The sequence below is a fragment of the Herpailurus yagouaroundi genome, unplaced genomic scaffold (genome assembly GCF_014898765.1).
Source record: "Herpailurus yagouaroundi ecotype Mexico unplaced genomic scaffold, PumYag 208, whole genome shotgun sequence".
In the NCBI taxonomy this organism is placed as follows: Eukaryota; Metazoa; Chordata; class Mammalia; order Carnivora; family Felidae; genus Herpailurus; species Herpailurus yagouaroundi.
Window position 1 is genome coordinate 12,647,757 of NW_024412439.1, and position 17,024 is coordinate 12,664,780.

Below are 17,024 nucleotides of genomic sequence, written 5' to 3' on the forward strand. Positions count from 1 at the left end.
CTGTCTTATTCCATTAATCTATGTATCCGGCCTTACTCGAATACCGCATTCTCATGACTATTGTAGATTTATGCTAAGCCTCGAAATCAGGTCCTCCGGCTTTGTTATTCTTTTGTCAGCATTGCTCCGGGTAGTGTAGTTCCTTTGCCTTTCTGTATAAATTTTAGATTCAACTTGTTAGTTTCTCTTAAATAACCGCTGAATCTGCATATCCGTTTAGGGAGAACTGACATCTTAACATGACCCGTGAGTACTGTATACCTCTCCATTTATCTAGGGAATAAATTGAGGTCTCTAATTGCCCTTCATCTGGCACAGCTGACTTCTCTCACTCCTGATTTTGATAACTTGTGTCTTCTCTTGTTTGTTTCCTACAGTGTCTCGTCAGAGCTTGATCGATGTTAATTTGATGTTTGCAAAGGACTAACTTTTGGTTTCGTTGATTTTTTTGTTGTTATTTTTCTGTTTTCTGCTTCATTGATTTGTCTTTGTCATTAATTTCCTACTTCTTGCTTCGGGTTTAAATTGCTACTTTTTTTTCTTGCTCAAATTTTTTTTTTTCATTCTTTAATTTCTTAGGGTGGAAGCCTAAATCACTGATTAGAAATTTTTGTTATTTTTTGGTAGCAGCATTGTAAATGCTATGAATTTTCCTCTAGGTATAGCGTTAGCTGCATCCATAAATTTTTTATATAATTTATATTATTTTCATTCAGGCCATTACAATAGAGTATTTTCTATTTATCTTATGAGTGTTTATTTATGGATTGTTTAGGAACTTATTGTTGAATTTACAAATATTTGGGGGATATTCCAGAAATCTTTGGTACTGATTTCAAGTTTAATTCTCCTGGCATCAGCGAACATACTTTGAATTATTTCAGTCCTGTTAAGATTATTGAAACTTGTTTTACGGTCCTGAATTTGATCTGTTTTGAATCAGGTTCCATGTGCACTTGAAGAGAAACCTATGCTGTTCTGTAGACATCTTTTTTTTTTTTTTTTTAATTTTTTTTTTCCAACGTTTATTTATTTTTGGGACAGAGAGAGACAGAGCATGAACGGGGGAGGGGCAGAGAGAGAGGGAGACACAGAATCGGAAACAGGCTCCAGGCTCTGAGCCATCAGCCCAGAGCCTGACGCGGGGCTCGAACTCACGGACCGCGAGATCGTGACCTGGCTGAAGTCGGACGCTTAACTGACTGCGCCACCCAGGCGCCCCTGTAGACGTCTTTTTTAAGTGAAGTTAGTTGATAGTGTTGTTCAAGCTTTCCATGCTCTTAATGAATTTCTGTCTGTTCTAATGATTACTGAGAGGAATGTTAAGGTCTCCAACTGTAATTGTGTATATGTCTGTTTCTCAATTCAGTACGAAATGTCCCTTTTTTTGAAAAATTTTTTAATGTTTATCTTATTTTTGAAGGGGAGAGAGACAGAGCGTGAGCAGGAGAGGGGCAGAGAGAGAGGGAGACACAGAATCTGAAGCAGGCTTCAGGCTCTGAGCTGTCAGCATAGAGCCCGATGTGGGGCTCGAACCCACGAGCCATGGAGCCAAAGTTAGAACTTAACTGGCTAAGCCACCCAGGTGCCCCATGAAATGTCCCCTTTTCATCTCTAATATTCCTTGTTCAGAAATTGACTTTAATGTTGATGTAGCCTCTCTAGCTTTTGTTTTATTCAAAACATTTGCATGGTGTATATGTCCCATTCTCACACTTAACCTGCCTGTGTCTTTACATTTAGTGGGTTTCTTGTAGATAGCATGTAGTAGAATTTTCTTTTTAATACACTCTGACAATCTCTGATTTTTAATTGGGATGTTTAGATGATTTACATTTAATGTAGTTATCAAGATGATTGAGTTTAAATCTACTATTTTCTTGATTGTTTTATATTTGTCTCATTTGTTGTTCCTTTTTTTTTCCCCCACTTCTCTGCCTTATTTTGGATTGAGGGTTTTTGTTTTTGTTTCTTAATGACTCCATCTTCTTTTCAGAATTGGCTTTTAACTATCTCTTAATTTTTTTACTGGTTATTCCAGAGTTTGCTGTAGGTTACTTGCAGCACCTGGGTGGCTCAGTCAGTTAAGCATCTGACTTGAGCTCAGGTCATGATCTCATGAGATCGGTTCATGAGTTCGAGCCCCCCATTGAGCTCCCTGCTGTCAGCACTGAGCCTGCTTTGGATCTCTGTCCCCCCCTCTCTCTGCTCCTCCCTCACTCGTGCCCTGTCTCTCGCTCTCTCTTTTTCTCTCTCTCTCAAAAATAAACATTAAAAAAAGTTGTTAATAAAATGAGAAAATAATATATATCTTTTATATTTATTTACATACGCATTTACCATCTCCGGTGCTGTTCATTCCTTTGTGTAGGTTTGGGTATCTATCTGGTATCATTTTTCTTTGGCCTGAAAACAAAATTTCTTGAACGTCAGGTCTGCTGCTACAGAATTTTTGTTTTGGTTTGTCCTACGAAGCCAAAGAAATATTTATTTTGACTTTATCCCTGAGAGATAATTTTGCTGCATGAAAATTTCTAGGCTGAGAATTTTTTTTTAATACTTTGTAGTTATTGATCCATCGTCTTCTGTCTTGCATAGTTTTTGCCACAAAATCTATGGTATACTTTGTTACTCTTCAAATATCTTTTCTCTAGGGCTGCTTTTAAGATTTTTCTCTTAATCACTGGTTTTTAGCATTTTGATTATAATGTGCCTTGACATGATTTTTTTGTTTCTTCTGCCTGGGGATTTAATGAGCTCCTTGATCTGTGGATTTACAGTTTCCATCAAATTCAGAAAAATTTTAATCATTATGTCTTGAAATAATTGTTCCCACCCCACCCCCACACCCCCAGCTAGGATACTTCCACTCTCACTGGTGGGAAGACACAATATTCCCAAGTCTGTGTGGGCTCCAAGAATTGCTCATCCTACAGCTTTTTGGTAGTTCTTTCATAGAACTGGGTGGTTTCCTATCTAGGAAGTTTGCTCTCGACTTCACGCAGATCATACTTCCAGAGACTCACGAGGAAGCTTCTGTGGCTTTTCTAGACAGGTCTCCCATACCCTCTCTGTCTCTGTGCCTCTCTCTTCTTCATGATATTCTGCCCCCCAAATTCTGGCTACCTTGACTTTCCTGAACTCTGACCTCTTTCTCATCAGTTCATTGAGACTGCGGGACTCTGCTTGGATTTCCAGCGTCTGTTCTGCAGCCTGTAAATTGTCTCCAGAAAGCCAGGCTGTTGGAAGACTCCCCTGGTTTTTGTCTCTTCTATCAGGGATCATAGTCCTTTACTGCTTGTTGCCTCGTGTCTGCAAACCATTGTCTGTGATTTTTTTTTTTTTTTTTTTTTTTTTTTACATTTTGGTTGTTTAAGATAGGAGAGTAAATTCAGCCTGTCTTAGTTTGTCTGGGAGTGGAAGTCCCTTCTGTGTACTATATTAAGTTCGTGTAACACTTTTGGAGACAGCCTGTGTGTGCACAGTAGTAGGAACGTAAATTGTCTCTCCCAGTTGCTCGATGGATAGGTGGCCCAGTGCCATTTTTGTGCTCACCTGCAAGCCAGCCTTAATTATGACGGCTAAATTGAAGCCAGGGAGATTATGTTCTGGGGCCTGCTGCTCTTACTTCAGTAAAGGTGTGTTCCTAGGGAGGAGACCTCACTGCAGGAAGCACTGACCAGACTTTTGTGCCTTTTCTCTTCCTGTCTGACATCACCCTCCAGTGAAGGACTACCAGCTGGTCCAGAAAGGACAGGAATGCAACGACTGTCAGGCCCAGCTGAGCCAGTACTCCCAGCACTTTGCCTTTATCGCCAGTCACCTCCTGCAAACCAGCATGGAGAGCCATTGTCCTGAGGCAGTGGAGGCAACTTGGGTCCTGTCCCTCGCCCTCAAAGGACTGTATAAGACACTGAAGGTAATGGTGAGCGTCTCCCATTTGCTAATGAGTCTGGCTGTGATTTAACATCTGCGGGGCATCTACATCAAGGAAATGCCATCTGATTTCGATAGATGGTTAACCTAGGATCTTGATTATTTTTAGGAATGTATGGGGTCTTGCAAAAGGATAACTCAAAGGGAAAAACAGGTTTTTCCCAGTAGTTGGTTCTTTGTATTTTTTCAGTACTGTTTCCCAGAACCAGGTATTTGCCTAATGAGCACATAACCTTTGAAGATGGGAAGAAACTAGACCAAACCGTTTCTCTCTTCCCTCTGAACCACAGCTCCTCCGGCCCATCAAAGGACAAGAGGAAGGGGAGAGGACCAGCATCCTATGGGACTTTGAGTGATAGGCTTGGTGATTGGGGTGGAAGGAGGGAGACATGTGAGGATATTACCCCTGGGTGGTAACAGGGGTACAGATGAGAAGCCTTGACTTGTAGGGAACATGGTTCTTCTGTTCTGCCACCTGAGGGGCCTGACAGGGGGAAGGAGCGTTTTTAGGACCCTACCTCCCCACAGAAATAGCTGTGAAAGAAGGGTTTCATTTTATTTTATTTTATTATTATTTTTATTTTATTATTTTTTTTTTTCAGCGTTTATTTATTTTTGGGACAGAGAGAGACAGAGCATGAACGGGGGAGGGGCAGAGAGAGAGAGGGAGACACAGAATTGGAAACAGGCTCCAGGCTCTGAGCCATCAGCCCAGAGCCTGACGTGGGGCTCGAACTCACAGACCGCGAGATCGTGACCTGGCTGAAGTCGGACGCTTAACCGACTGCGCCACCCAGGCGCCCCAAGAAGGGTTTCATTTTAAAAGTTTGTGAGTGCCTGGACTTTGGCAGAATTGCCCAGGGGACCACAGAAGGACCCAGCAGCCCAGGGAGCCAGCACTGAGGGGCTTCCAGCTCCAACCCCGCCCTGAGTGCTTGTAGGGAGGGATGGAGGCCATGCATGATGTTTGTTGACTCCACGGCATTTGTCACGGTCTGAAAGAAAGAAGAAACTTCCTGAAGGCAAAGACCATTTCTTTTTTTTTTTTTTTTTTTAATGTTTATTTAGTTTTGAGAGAGAGAGAGAGACATTGTGAGTTGGGGAGGGGCAGAGAGTGGGAGACACAGAATCCGAGCTGTCAGCACAGAATCAGAGCTGCACAGAATCCGAGCACAGAATCAGAGCTGTCAGCACAGAGCCCGCCCGACACAGGGCTCAAACTCACAGACTGTGAGATCATGACCTGAGCCGAAGTTGGACGCTTAACCGACTGTGCCATCCAGGTGCTCCAAGGCATAGACCATTTCTGTCTCTGATTCCCAGTTTTCACAAGTATTGTTGAGCACTGAGAGCCATGTAGCACTGAACTTGAGAAAAGGTGGAGCTTACAGCCCAGCCTGCGAGACAGACAACACGGAGCCTGCAAGGAAAAGTACCACGAGTCAGAGCAAGCCTTTCTGCGGAGGCGAAATTCGAGGTGGTAGGGAGGGAGTCTGGGCAGAGCGATGTGTGCAGGGGGAGCTGCAGACGCCAGTCCCAGGAACAGGTGTGGTCGTAACAGAAGCAGTGCCTCCAGGCCTTCAGGGTCGTGCCCAAGAGGGAAGCGAGACCAGAGAAACAGGCAGAGAGTCCACAGTGCCCCGTCTGCCCTGACTGCCACGGGTAGGGACTTCGATTTTCGTCTGAAGACACTGGGAAGCTTTGGGAAGGCAGAGCGCAGGAGAGGGCCGTGAAGCCCCTGCCCTTAGCATGGGACGTGGCACACGGCGTGTCCTAGGCTTCAGAAGTGCTTGTGGAGGGCGCACTGGGGACAGAGCGGACAGACTCTGGTTAGGGCTGAGGTTCAGAGTCTCATCCTTCCTGCCGATTCTGGAATCTTCCTGACACGGTGGGCTCTGAGATAGGCGGTCCCCTCTCCACACCAGCTGCAGGTCACCCCTTCTGTGTGGCAGGCTCACGGTTTCGAAGAGACCCATGCGACCTTCCTTCAGACGGATTTGCTGAAGCTGCTGGTGAAAAAGTGCAGCAAAGGAACTGGTTTCAGTAAAACGTGGCTCCTCCGGGATCTAGAGGTAAGGGGTGGGCGTGCCTCCCGCCACCACCGCCACCTGGTGTAGGTGCGGGCTGCCCACCTGCGAGTGAAGACGGGGATAGCCCAGCGCGTGCTCATTCTGTACTGTGGTTGGACCACATCTTCCGTTTGTGTCCCTCCCTGTTGGAAACAGGGACTGTGACACCTGCCCTCCGTGTCAGGGAGGACGAGTTTGATGTCTGTTCAGAGAACACTGGAGAAGTATTCTATGGAAACATGCGGTTGGCCCTTTATCATGGCGATAAAGTGTTTCCTTGGATCATTATTTCCCTTTAAAGCCCCTTTGAGCTAAAATCAGTTTCTGAGTTTGTCCTTGGTTATGTTTATTTTATGTAGGATTTAGTCAATGATTTTCATCTGATTACTATTCCTTGTAGGCCTTAGGTTTTTCTTAGTGGAATTACTGTGGTTCTCTGTGGAGTTTCTGGACCAACTGCTTCAGGTCCAAGACGAGCTGCTGCTGTGTGGGAGCTGGTCAGCCACCTGTCTCCATCACATAGGCCTGAGCATGAGGACACAGCTCTCAGGTCCCACGAGAGGGTTTGCTTCGGTTGCAGGAAAATGTGCCAAAGCATAGTAATGGGGATAATCTGGAGAGCATCTGGGCTCTCAATCTGAGGAAACATTTTAAATTAAAAAAAATTTTTTTAATGTTTATTTATTTTTGAGGGAGAGAGAGTGGGGGAGACGCACAATCGGAAGCAGGCTCCAGGCTCTGAGCCGTCAGCACAGAGCCCGACGCGGGGCTCGGACTTATGAACTGTGAGATCATGACCTGAGCTGCAGTCGGAGGCTTAACCAACTGAGCCACCCAGGCGCCCCTAAAATTTTCTTATTCTTCAAATAATAGAACCACATTGCAGAAAATTCGAACTATAGGAAAGGAAGAAAAACTTTCAAATTTCACTTCACACACAGCTCCTGTTAATATTTTATGTATGTCCTTATTCTAGTGGTTTTCTTTTTTTTTAATTCTTTTTTTAATATATTTTTTTAACATGAAATTTATTGTCAGATTGGTTTCCCTAGTTGTTTTCTTCTGCATCCATCCATGTTACATGTACAGCCTCAAATGCAGGGTGTGCGTGCAGTGGCCACTCCCTCGGTCACTAGACAGTTTTCCATGTTTAATGGCTGTAAGTGAAACACGAAGGCAGGTTCCAGCCTCATTGACCATAACGTAAGTGTAACTTCTTGCACATTTTATGTTATTCCTAAGGCGACTTATTGGCTGGGTTAAAGGCGGTAGACGTTTTTATAGCTCTTTACCATTCAGCAAAATGAGTTCCAAATCCCAATCTGCATCGTTAGCAGCACAGTTAATAGACACAAAGGTCCGTCCCTCGTAGTTTTAGTTACTAGCGTTTCTTTGATTACAGGTACAACTGAACACGTTTTCATGTTTTTCTTTTTTTACTCGTTTCACATTCTTTTTGTGAATCCATACATCTTTTAAGGAGGTCAGATGTTTCCCACCCTCTGAGGGTTAAAGATCTGTGTGACATTCCCACCCACCGAACCCCCACACCACCGCCCTGCCTGGTTTTCTGCCCGCAGGTTTTGTCCATCATGCTGTACTCCTCCAAGAAGGAGATCCACACCTCGGTCGAGCACACGGGCCTGGAACCGGATGAGCGAGGGGATCAAGGGGAGGACGCAGAAGGCGTGGTCAGCAGCCCTGGAGAGCAGGAGCAGAGGAAGCTAGATCCTCTGGAAAGCCTGGATGAGCCCACCAGAATATGTTTCTTGGTGAGTTCTGGGGCCGTGGTGTGGACGGTGGAGGGGCTCCACAGGATGGATTCCTTTTGGCTTGTACCTGGCTTTTGCCTCTGTGTGAAAATGCCTCTGTCTGACGTGCCGGGAGATCACTTCCTGAAGACTCGGTGGGAATTGTGTAGAATCGGTCCGGAAGGATGGAGAAGCCCTTAGCACAGTAGTTCTCAAGCCTTTTGAGTCTAAAAGCTTTAGATCTTCTTTCCCGTGAAATACACACGTGCAGTCGTGCTCATGGTCTGCGGCCCGTCCATTGTGTCTCCCCGTGGCTTCTGAGACGCGCGCTCTCACAGTCCCTGGGGAGGCGCTCTTCCTCGGATCAGTGGCCGCAGGAAGAGCACACGGGTATGGGCTGGAGGTCAGGAAAGCAAGTTTAGTTTTCTCGGAAACCAAAAGGAAGTATAGCCTTGGACTTCCGGTGCCAGCGGTCAGACGGGGGTACGAGGCAGCTGGAGAGAAGCCGGCAGTGATGCGGTGGCGATGGCAGCTCTCAACCGTTAGCACTGCCTTTGGGGGCCTGGTATTTCTTTTGGCGTTTCCACGCTTTATGTTTTCCTTTGAATTTATAATAGCAGGTTCCACGGTCCATGGTTTAGAGTTTATAATTTTGTTTGCTTTAAGTGACCACACAGTATTCTGAAATTATAACCTGTGGTAACTCTAGAAAGAGTTATTTTCTCCCTTTTGCGTTCAGGTGATCTGCGATGTGCGGAAGCACTTTTAAATGGTCTCTCTTCCTCTGCAGATGGCGCACGACGCCCTCAATGCCCCTCTGCACGTTCTCCGGGCCATATACGAGCTGCAGATGAAGAGGACCGATTCTTTCTTCCTGGAGGTTCAGAAGAGGTGAGGACCCTGCCAGCAACACGTGGGTAAAGACTCCCGGGAGGCCACGACGTGGAGCTGGCCCGTGGTTCTTCGTGAGCGATGTGAGAGCTGACTGCCGCACGCCCGCGTCATCTGAGTGGCGGTCGTGTCCCTCGCGGGGGTGCCAGTTGACGCCGACGCCAAGGTTCCTTTCCTACGTCGTCCTGGGGCCAACAGCGCAAAGCAGGGCCTTCTAGCCAGAGTGTCGTTTGCTTGTTCACCGCGGCACATTATTTCCATGGCGTTCCCCCAAGGATTCTCATAGAATTTATAACGCTCCCTTTCTCTCGCCGGGAAGTTCAGGGCCGGTTCTTGGGCCCAACTCCCACATGTGTGTGCAGCTAATCTCCCCCTCTGTCCCTCATATCCTGGTTTCGACTTCCTGTTCTAACTTTCTTCTGCGTTTTCATCCCGTATTTCTATTTTCCCATACGTATTTCTTACGTATCGCCTCGAGTCCTTTGTGAAACGAAGCAGGGCACTGCTGGAACTAAGAGACCCAGAAATACCGGGTCAAGGAAGATAGAGTTTGTTTTTCCTCTCGTGGACTGTCCAGGGTGGGTGGGCAGCTCTGCTCCTTGGAGTGGCCCTGTGCCACCAGATGGCTCACCCGTGCGTGCCACCTCTGTTCCGGCCCGGGGGGAGGGGGAATCATAGAGAGAGGAGCGCGTCCTCACCCCGGCCGCTGGAGGGTGGGCTCTGGAAGCGGCCCGCGTTACCTCGCTGGCCTCCCGTGGGCGCGAGCCAGGCTGCACCGCCGCATCTAGCTGCGGGAGGGGCTGGGCACCACATCGCCGGCTGGGGGGCTGTGTATCTTGCTACAGTGTTGGGGAACTTTGTTCCTAGGCTCCAGGGAGCGTGGATCCTGAGGGACGCCTTGCATTCTCTGCCGCAAGCGTGTACGTGCACGTCTGCGTGCATGAGTGAATGAGCGCGGTGAACTGGTGTCGCAGACTCGGGGGTGTGGTGATGTAATTGCAGAGTCCCAGGAAGACACCTCCCGTCAGTGTCCCCGACAAGTTCCACTGCAGGCTGAACTCTTCCCTTTCGGTACCTTTGTGCCCATCCTCGTGCCCCTTCTCCGCAGGTTTGATGGGGATGAGCTCACCACGGACGAAAGGATCCGGACCCTGGCTCAGAGGTGGCAGCCCAGTAGGAGTTTGAGACTAGACGAGCAGAGCGCCAAGGCCGTGGACACAGACATGATTATCTTACCGTGTCTGGTACGTTGCCTCCACCTTGGAGACGAAAGGTCGGCCCCTGGCCCCGCACCCCAGCCAGTTGGGAGGGGGCGGCTGCCGTAACAGTGGTCCTTGGGTTTGCAGTCGCGGCCCGCACGCTGTGACCAGGCCACTGCCGAGTCCAACCCCGTGACCCAGAAGCTGATCTCCAGCACGGAGGGCGAACTGCAGCAGAGCTATGCCCAGCAGCGCCGGAGCAAGAGTGCTGCCCTCCTGCACAAGGAGTTGGGCTGCAAGAGCAGGAGGGCCGTCCGCGAGTACCTCTTCCGCGTGAATGAGGCCACGGCTGTCCTGTATGCCCGCCACGTGCTGGCGTCCTTGCTCGCTGAGTGGCCTGGGCACGTGCCCGTGAGCGAGGAGACCCTGGAGCTGAGCGGCCCGGCCCACATGACCTACATTTTGGATATGTTCATGCAGCTGGAAGAAAAGCATCAGTGGGAGAAGGTGATTGTTCACTGGGTCAGGCTGGGTCCTCGCACTCGTTGCGCCTCCTCTGCGCCCGCACGTTTGAACACGCTTCCTCCGGATGCAGCGGAGGCTGGCCGTGGGCACGGCTGGGCTCTCGCAAGTCCCGGCCCAGAGCGGAGGTCACAGCCTTGGCAGACTTGGTGTGCAGAGAGCGTCGGCCCGCCGATCCCTTGGAGCCTGACTCTGCACACTCCCCGGCCCATCTCTTCTCGTGGCGCCAGGTCCAGAGGACAGGGTGAATTACGGCCCCCGGTGTGTTCCGTGGTACAGGACGCCTCCGGGGTGGTTTGCGTCTTGCTCCTGGAACGTTGGCCCCGGGACACTCGCACCTGCTGCAGTGTAACCCGCAAGAGTTCTGTCGTGAGGAAGTGCAGCCAGGGGCCTGTCCGAGGCCCCCGGCCTCTGGGGGGCAGGTGTGGGGTCTGCATCCTCACCCCACACTCTGGTTCTCAGCTTCCAGGCCTCTGGTTCTGTTCTTATTCTTTGATTTGAATTGATTTCATTTTTTTTTTTATGTTTATCAATTTTTGAGAAAGAGAGCATGAGCAGGGGAGGGGCAGAGAGAGAGGGAGACACAATCCGAAGCAGGCTCCAGGCTTGGAGCTGTCGGCGAAGAGCCTGACGTGGGGCTGGAACTCACGAACTGTGAGATCATGATCTGGACCAAAACCAAGAGCCAGATGCTTAACCGACTGAGCCACCCCGGCACCCCATTCTTTTCTTTCTTTCTTTTTTTTTTTTTCTTTTTAATGTTCATTGACTTAGAGAGACAGAGAGAGAGAGAGAGAGAGACAAAGCATGAGCAGGGGAGGGGCAGAGAGAGAGGGAGACACAGACTCCGAAACAGGCTCCAGGCTCCGAGCTGTCGGCACAGAGCCCGACGTGGGGCTCGAACCCACGAACCGTGAGATCGTGACCCGAGCTGAACGAAGTCAGGCACTTAACCACTGGAGCCCCCCCCAGCACCCCTGGTTCTGTGTTTATTCTGAAGTCAAAGCTTCAGCTTTGTCTCGAGAGTAGTGTTGGGGTAGCAAGGCTTCCCAGGGTGCACATACGTGAGGAGCCTCGTCGCAGAGCTGGCCTGGCCTGGGTGGCGGGAGCTGTGGGCACCACCTCCGGCCGAGCGGGATGGTTTTGTCACCACCTTACCAGATTCCAAGTGCACAACTCCTGAGTCACATTTACTGCCGCCTTCTTCATCCCTGTCCCCTTGGCGCCCACATACATCATGTACCCTCACCCACACGCATGCACGCCCTACGCGAGGACTCCTCAGGACGTGAGTTCATCCTCTTCTCCTTAATTTGCCTGTCAAAGACACCACCAGTCTGTAAGTCCTGGATCTGGCCCCAGCCACACGGCCTTGGAGGTGCGGGCGGCTCTGCTGTAGCTGCACCTCTCATCTGCGAGTGGCAGAGGGGAACGCGGCCTTCCCCACCCTCGCCCCGAGGAGCCCCCAGTCCCTCACCCCCTCGGCACGTGGCCTGTTGTGCTGTAATTGTCTGTCCGCATCCCTCCCCTGCTGGTCTCAGGACTCTTCAGGGCCCGGGACCACCCCTGATAGGTTCTGCTGGCTCTCTCAGAGCTCCCAGAAGTGGTGTTTTCCAGAAGGAAAACCAGCATCCCAGTGGACAGGAAGTCCCCCCCTCCCCGCCCCCCTGCCGTGACAGGCGGCTGGTGAGGTCAGCCTCTGCGGTGACGCCAGCCCCTCTGGACAGGCCTTGGGTTGAACTGGGCTCCTCCTCCTTCCTGCCACCGGCAGGCCCTGACGCTCGCTGCTTCGTGTCCCGCCAGATCCTGCGGAAGGTACTCCAGGGCTGCCGAGGGAGCATGCTGGGGACCATGGCCCTGGCTGCCTGCCAGTTCATGGAGGAGCCTGGGATGGAAGTGCAAGTGAGGGAGTCCAAACACCCGTATAACAATAACACCAACTTTGAGGTACGCTCCAAGACGTGTGGCTGGCAGGACCCACGAGGGGTGCGGAGAAGCTCACCAGTGCCCAGAGCGGCTCCTCGCCCCCCACCCCTGCCAAGTCCCAGCCAAGAAAGGGCCTCCTTGGTCCCAAAGCCAGGGAGTCTTTACCACCCAGTCTTTTTTCCTGGTGACCTGGTTTTAATGGAAAAAGTGGGCGCCCAGGCCTGGGGTGGGGGGTGGGGGTTCAGTTTCCCTGCAGCTAGCTCCTTGCAGGGAATCCTTGGCATCTTTCGGAAGTGCATCTGAGTGTGGGCCTGGGTTCAGCCCTCGCACCATCTCGATGACGTGGCCACACCTCGGAGACCCCTGTCCTTCGGTTTAATTCACGTGTGCGTGTTCCTGTCCCGCCAGACCGAGGGCCGGGGAGGGCAGGGCTGACATTTAACCGTCTCACATTTGCAGGATGTGGCATGAGGCAAGCCCTCAGGAGTGACAGAGGTGTCTTTCTGTCCCCTCCCCAGGATAAGGTCCACATCCCTGGTGCAATCTACCTCTCCATCAAATTTGACGCGCAGTGCAGCACAGAGGAGGGCTGTGACGAGCTGGCCATGTCCAGCAGCAGTGACTTCCAGCAGGATCGACACACTTTCAGTGGGTCTCAGCAGAAATGGAAGGATTTTGAGCTTCCAGGTAATAAATACTTGGTCATACGGACTCTTACCATGAAGTATTTAAACTCAATAATGAGGAGCGCCCGGGTGGCTCGGTCGGTTAGATGTCCGACTTCAGTTCGGGTCATGATCTCACAGTTCATGGACTCAAGCCCCGCGTCGGGCTCTGTGCTGACAGCTCGGAGCCTGGAGCCTGCTTCGGATTCTGTGTCTCCCTCTCTCTGTGCCCCTCTCCTGCTCATACTCTGTCTCTCAAAGACAAACAAACAAACAAGCAAACAAACTCAATAGCGAGAGAAGGGACGTGGAGGGATGTCACGTGGGGCTTAGTCTGTTGCCATTCTCTGTTGCTGTGGTGTCCTGACCTGTTTCTGGTTCTTGTGTGACCCAGGAGATACTCTGTATTACCGCTTCACCTCTGACATGAGCAACACAGAGTGGGGCTACAAATTCACTGTGACAGCTGGACACCTCGGGCGATTCCAGACAGGTGTGTGCCCTGGTCTTTCTGTGTGTAGGATGTCCCTACCAGGGACGCTCGGGGGAGGGGTAGGTGCCATTATGTCACGGATCTTTGTTAAAGTCAAAGCAGGTACTTTAATACTAGCACACGGTCGCCGTGATGTGCTGTGGTGGTTGGCTGTACTCTTGCATGGACGGGTAGAAGAGGCACCTGTGGCACCTACAAAAGACACGTCTTCTCTTGGAATTTGCAGGGCGGTTTGCAAAAGGGAGGAGCTGAAAATGTTGGTCCTGTGTTGCTTTTATAAAAGGCAAAATTTAAATAACTGTAGTTACCTTCTCATATTTGTTAAACATAAGAGCTAATAATACAAGAGTAAATACAAGAGTTAATTAAAATATTGGTGTTTTGTGGTTGTGGGCCAGGGTTCGAGATTTTGAAGCAGATGTTGTCAGAAGAAAGAGTTGTGCCACACCTCCCACTGGCCCAGATTTGGGAATGGCTGGTGGGTGTGGCTTGTCGCCAGACTGGCCATCAGCGATTGAAAGCCATTCACCTGCTTCTGAGGATCGTCCGCTGCTGCACCCACAGGTGAGCCGCTCTCCGTATGTGAGTCCTTCGCAGGGAGTTTGTGAACAACTGTGAATATCTCCTCCCACTCTGGCTTGCCGTTTCTCTGTACTGGAATCTGATGAAAAGAAGTTTCTAATTTTGACATCTTGCCGTTCATCAATCGTGTTTTATGGTGGTGCTTTTGTTGTCCTGTTAAGGCGGTTTCCGCCTCGCTCCACCTTGGGGTGGTGAAGGTGCTTCCTGTGTTCTAGAAGCTTTTGTTATTTTTTCTTTCACTCCTAGCCGTACGCTCCACACGGAATGACTTCTGCGCAGGACGTGAAGTGCAGGGGGTCAGGGTTAATTATTCGGATGTGAGTCTCCACCTGACCCCAAAGACCACCTTGTCCCTCACCTCACTCCAGCACCCTGTTGGTCACAAAGGAGGTGTCTGTACAGATGCGTCTGTGACTGGTCTCTGCTGCTCCAACGCTCTTTATGGTTCTGGTGCCAGTACCACGCTGTCTTAACCATCGTTGCTTTCTAATGAATTCGCATATCTAGTCGTATAAATCCTTTGCTCTTCAGCTTCCAGGCCGTCTTGTCTATCTTTGACTCTGCATATCCATACACATCTTAGAATTGGTTTGTTTCTCTTTTTTTCCCAGCTTCGGTGAGGTGTAATTGACAAAGTTGTAACATATTTACAGGCTAGAGGGGATTTCTTGTGTGTCCGCGTTGTACAAGGGCCCCCACCAAGTTCCTTAACACACCCAGCACCTCGTGTTACCTTTGTTGTGTGTGACAGCAGTTACATGCGCCTCTCTATGATCCAGTATGGTACGCCGTCATCTCTTGTAGTCACCGTGTCATTCATTAGATCCTCAGACCTTACTTGTCTTACAGCTGAAAGCTTGTCCCTTTGACCAGCCTCTCTGTTTCCCACACCCACGGCCTCCAGCAAGTACCATTCTACCCTCTGTGTCTATGAGTTTGACTGTTTCTTTGTGTGGTTTTGGTTTCCACATGCGAGTGAGGTCATCCAGGGTTTGTCTTTCTCTGGCTTATTTCACTCGGCACAATGCCCTCCAGGTCTCCCTTCTTTCTCATGACTTTCCTTCTCGCACATACTCCGCTGTGTATATATGCACCACGTTTGCTTTCTCCACTCCTCCATCGATAGGACACTTAGCTTGTTTCCATGCCTTGACCATTGTGAATAACGGTGCAATGAACTTTCGAGTGCAGGTATTGTTTTGAGATAACAATTGCATTTCCTTTGGATATAAACCCAGTAGTAGGATTACTGGATCATACTGTGGTTCTGTTTTGAATTACTCGAGAAAGCTCCATACTCTGTCCACAGTGGCTGCACCAGTTTGCGTTCCCACCAGCAGTGCGCGAGGGCTCCCCTTTCTCCACATCCTCGCTGGCACCGGTTACCTTCCGTCTTTTGGATACTAGCCACCCTAACGCATGTGAGGTGACAGTGTGGTTTTGACTTGAATTCCCTGACGCTGAGTGATTTGAGCATCTTTTCATGTTAGCCATATGGATGTCTTCTTTGGGAAAATATCTGTTCAGGTCCTTTGACCATTTTTAGTTGGGTTATGTGGGGTTTTCTGAAATGGAGCTGCATGAGTTCATTGTGTATTTTGGGTATTAAGTCCTTACCGGATATGTGATTTACCACTGTTTTCCCCCATTCCGTGGATGCCTTTTCATTTGTTGATGGTCCTCTTTACTGTGCAGAAGCCTTTTGTTTTGATGTCGTTCCTTCCACTCGTTTATTCTTGCTTTTGGTGTCCACTCCAATGGCAAGGAGTTTACTTGTATGTGTTCTTGTAGGAGTTTTATAGTTGGTGGTCTTACATTCAAGTCTTTAATCTATTTTGAGTTAATTTTTGTGCATAGTGGGAGAGAGGGATGCAGTCTCATGCTTTTGCATGAGGCTTGTGTCAGGTTTTCCCGACACATTTGTTGAGGTGACTGACTGTCCTTTCCTCGTTGCATATTCTTGGCGTCTTTGTCAATTAATTGGGTGTCTACGTGTGGGTTTATTTCTCGGCTCTCTGTTCTGTTCATCGATCTTTGTGTCTTCTTTTATTCCAATACCATACTGTGTTGATCGCCATAGCTCTGTATTGCAGTTTGGAATTGGGATGTGCGAGGCTTCTAGTTTTGTTCTTTCTCAAGATTGACTTGGTTATTTGGGGTCTTTTGTAGTTCCTTGTGGATTTTAGGATTGTTTTTCCTATTTCTGTGAAAATGCCATTGGGATTTTGATAGGGACTACATGGAATCTGTAGATTGCTTCCGGCCATATTTTAACAGTATCCTTCTGGTCCTTGAACGCGAAACAGCCTTTCCACTTGGTTGCGTCTTCAGTTTTTTTCATCAGCGTTTTATAGTTTTCAGCGTACAGATTGTTGATCTCCTTTGTGAAAATGTATGTCTGAGTATTTTACTCTGTTTTATCCTGTTATAAATGGGATTACTTGTTTAGTTTCTCTTTCTGATAGCTCGTCATTAAGCATATAGAAATGCAGGTGGGGGCTCCTGGGTGGCTCAGTCAGTTGAGTGTCCGACTCTTGATCTGAGCCTGGTCATGATCTCAGGGTCAAGCCCCACGCTGGACTCCACGCCGGGTGTGAAACCTAGTTTTAAAAAAAGAGGAGAGGCAGCTGGTTTTTCTATATTGATTTTGTGCCCTACGACTTCACTGGATTTATGAGTTCTAACGGTTTTTCTGTGGCGTCTTTGGTGTTTTCTCTAGAGAATGTCATCTGCAAACAGAGACATTTCTGTCTTCTTTTCCAGTGTAGCTGCCTTTTATTTCGTCTTCTTGCCTAACTGCTCTGGCTAGAAATTCCAGTACCTTGTCGTGTTCCTTATCCGCTTGTGTATTTTCTGTTCACACACATATACACATACCCCCCTCTCACCTGATGGGGTTTGGGTGGACTTCAGAGCACTGAACCCTCTGTGTCGATTCCTCTTCTCTGCGATCCTCCAGTGCTCAGGTCTGAGTGATGTTTCTATGTAGA

At 49.2% G+C, this 17,024-nt stretch overlaps 1 protein-coding gene across 1 annotated transcript in view; it reads left to right on the forward strand.

Annotated features, from left to right (window-relative positions):
* The window catches only part of ZZEF1 (zinc finger ZZ-type and EF-hand domain containing 1), a gene marked incomplete at its 5' end in the record, with an annotated part of 105,495 nt that overhangs the window by 81,899 nt on the left and 6,572 nt on the right, over positions 1-17,024 (forward strand). Inside the window, 10 exons of the mRNA XM_040452955.1 lie at positions 3,726-3,919; positions 5,889-6,008; positions 7,586-7,777; positions 8,547-8,647; positions 9,756-9,891; positions 9,994-10,353; positions 12,172-12,315; positions 12,813-12,981; positions 13,354-13,452; positions 13,851-14,016. Of these exons, the coding sequence (XP_040308889.1) occupies positions 3,726-3,919; positions 5,889-6,008; positions 7,586-7,777; positions 8,547-8,647; positions 9,756-9,891; positions 9,994-10,353; positions 12,172-12,315; positions 12,813-12,981; positions 13,354-13,452; positions 13,851-14,016 (1,681 nt within the window). The remainder of the gene's footprint in view (positions 1-3,725; positions 3,920-5,888; positions 6,009-7,585; positions 7,778-8,546; positions 8,648-9,755; positions 9,892-9,993; positions 10,354-12,171; positions 12,316-12,812; positions 12,982-13,353; positions 13,453-13,850; positions 14,017-17,024) is intronic.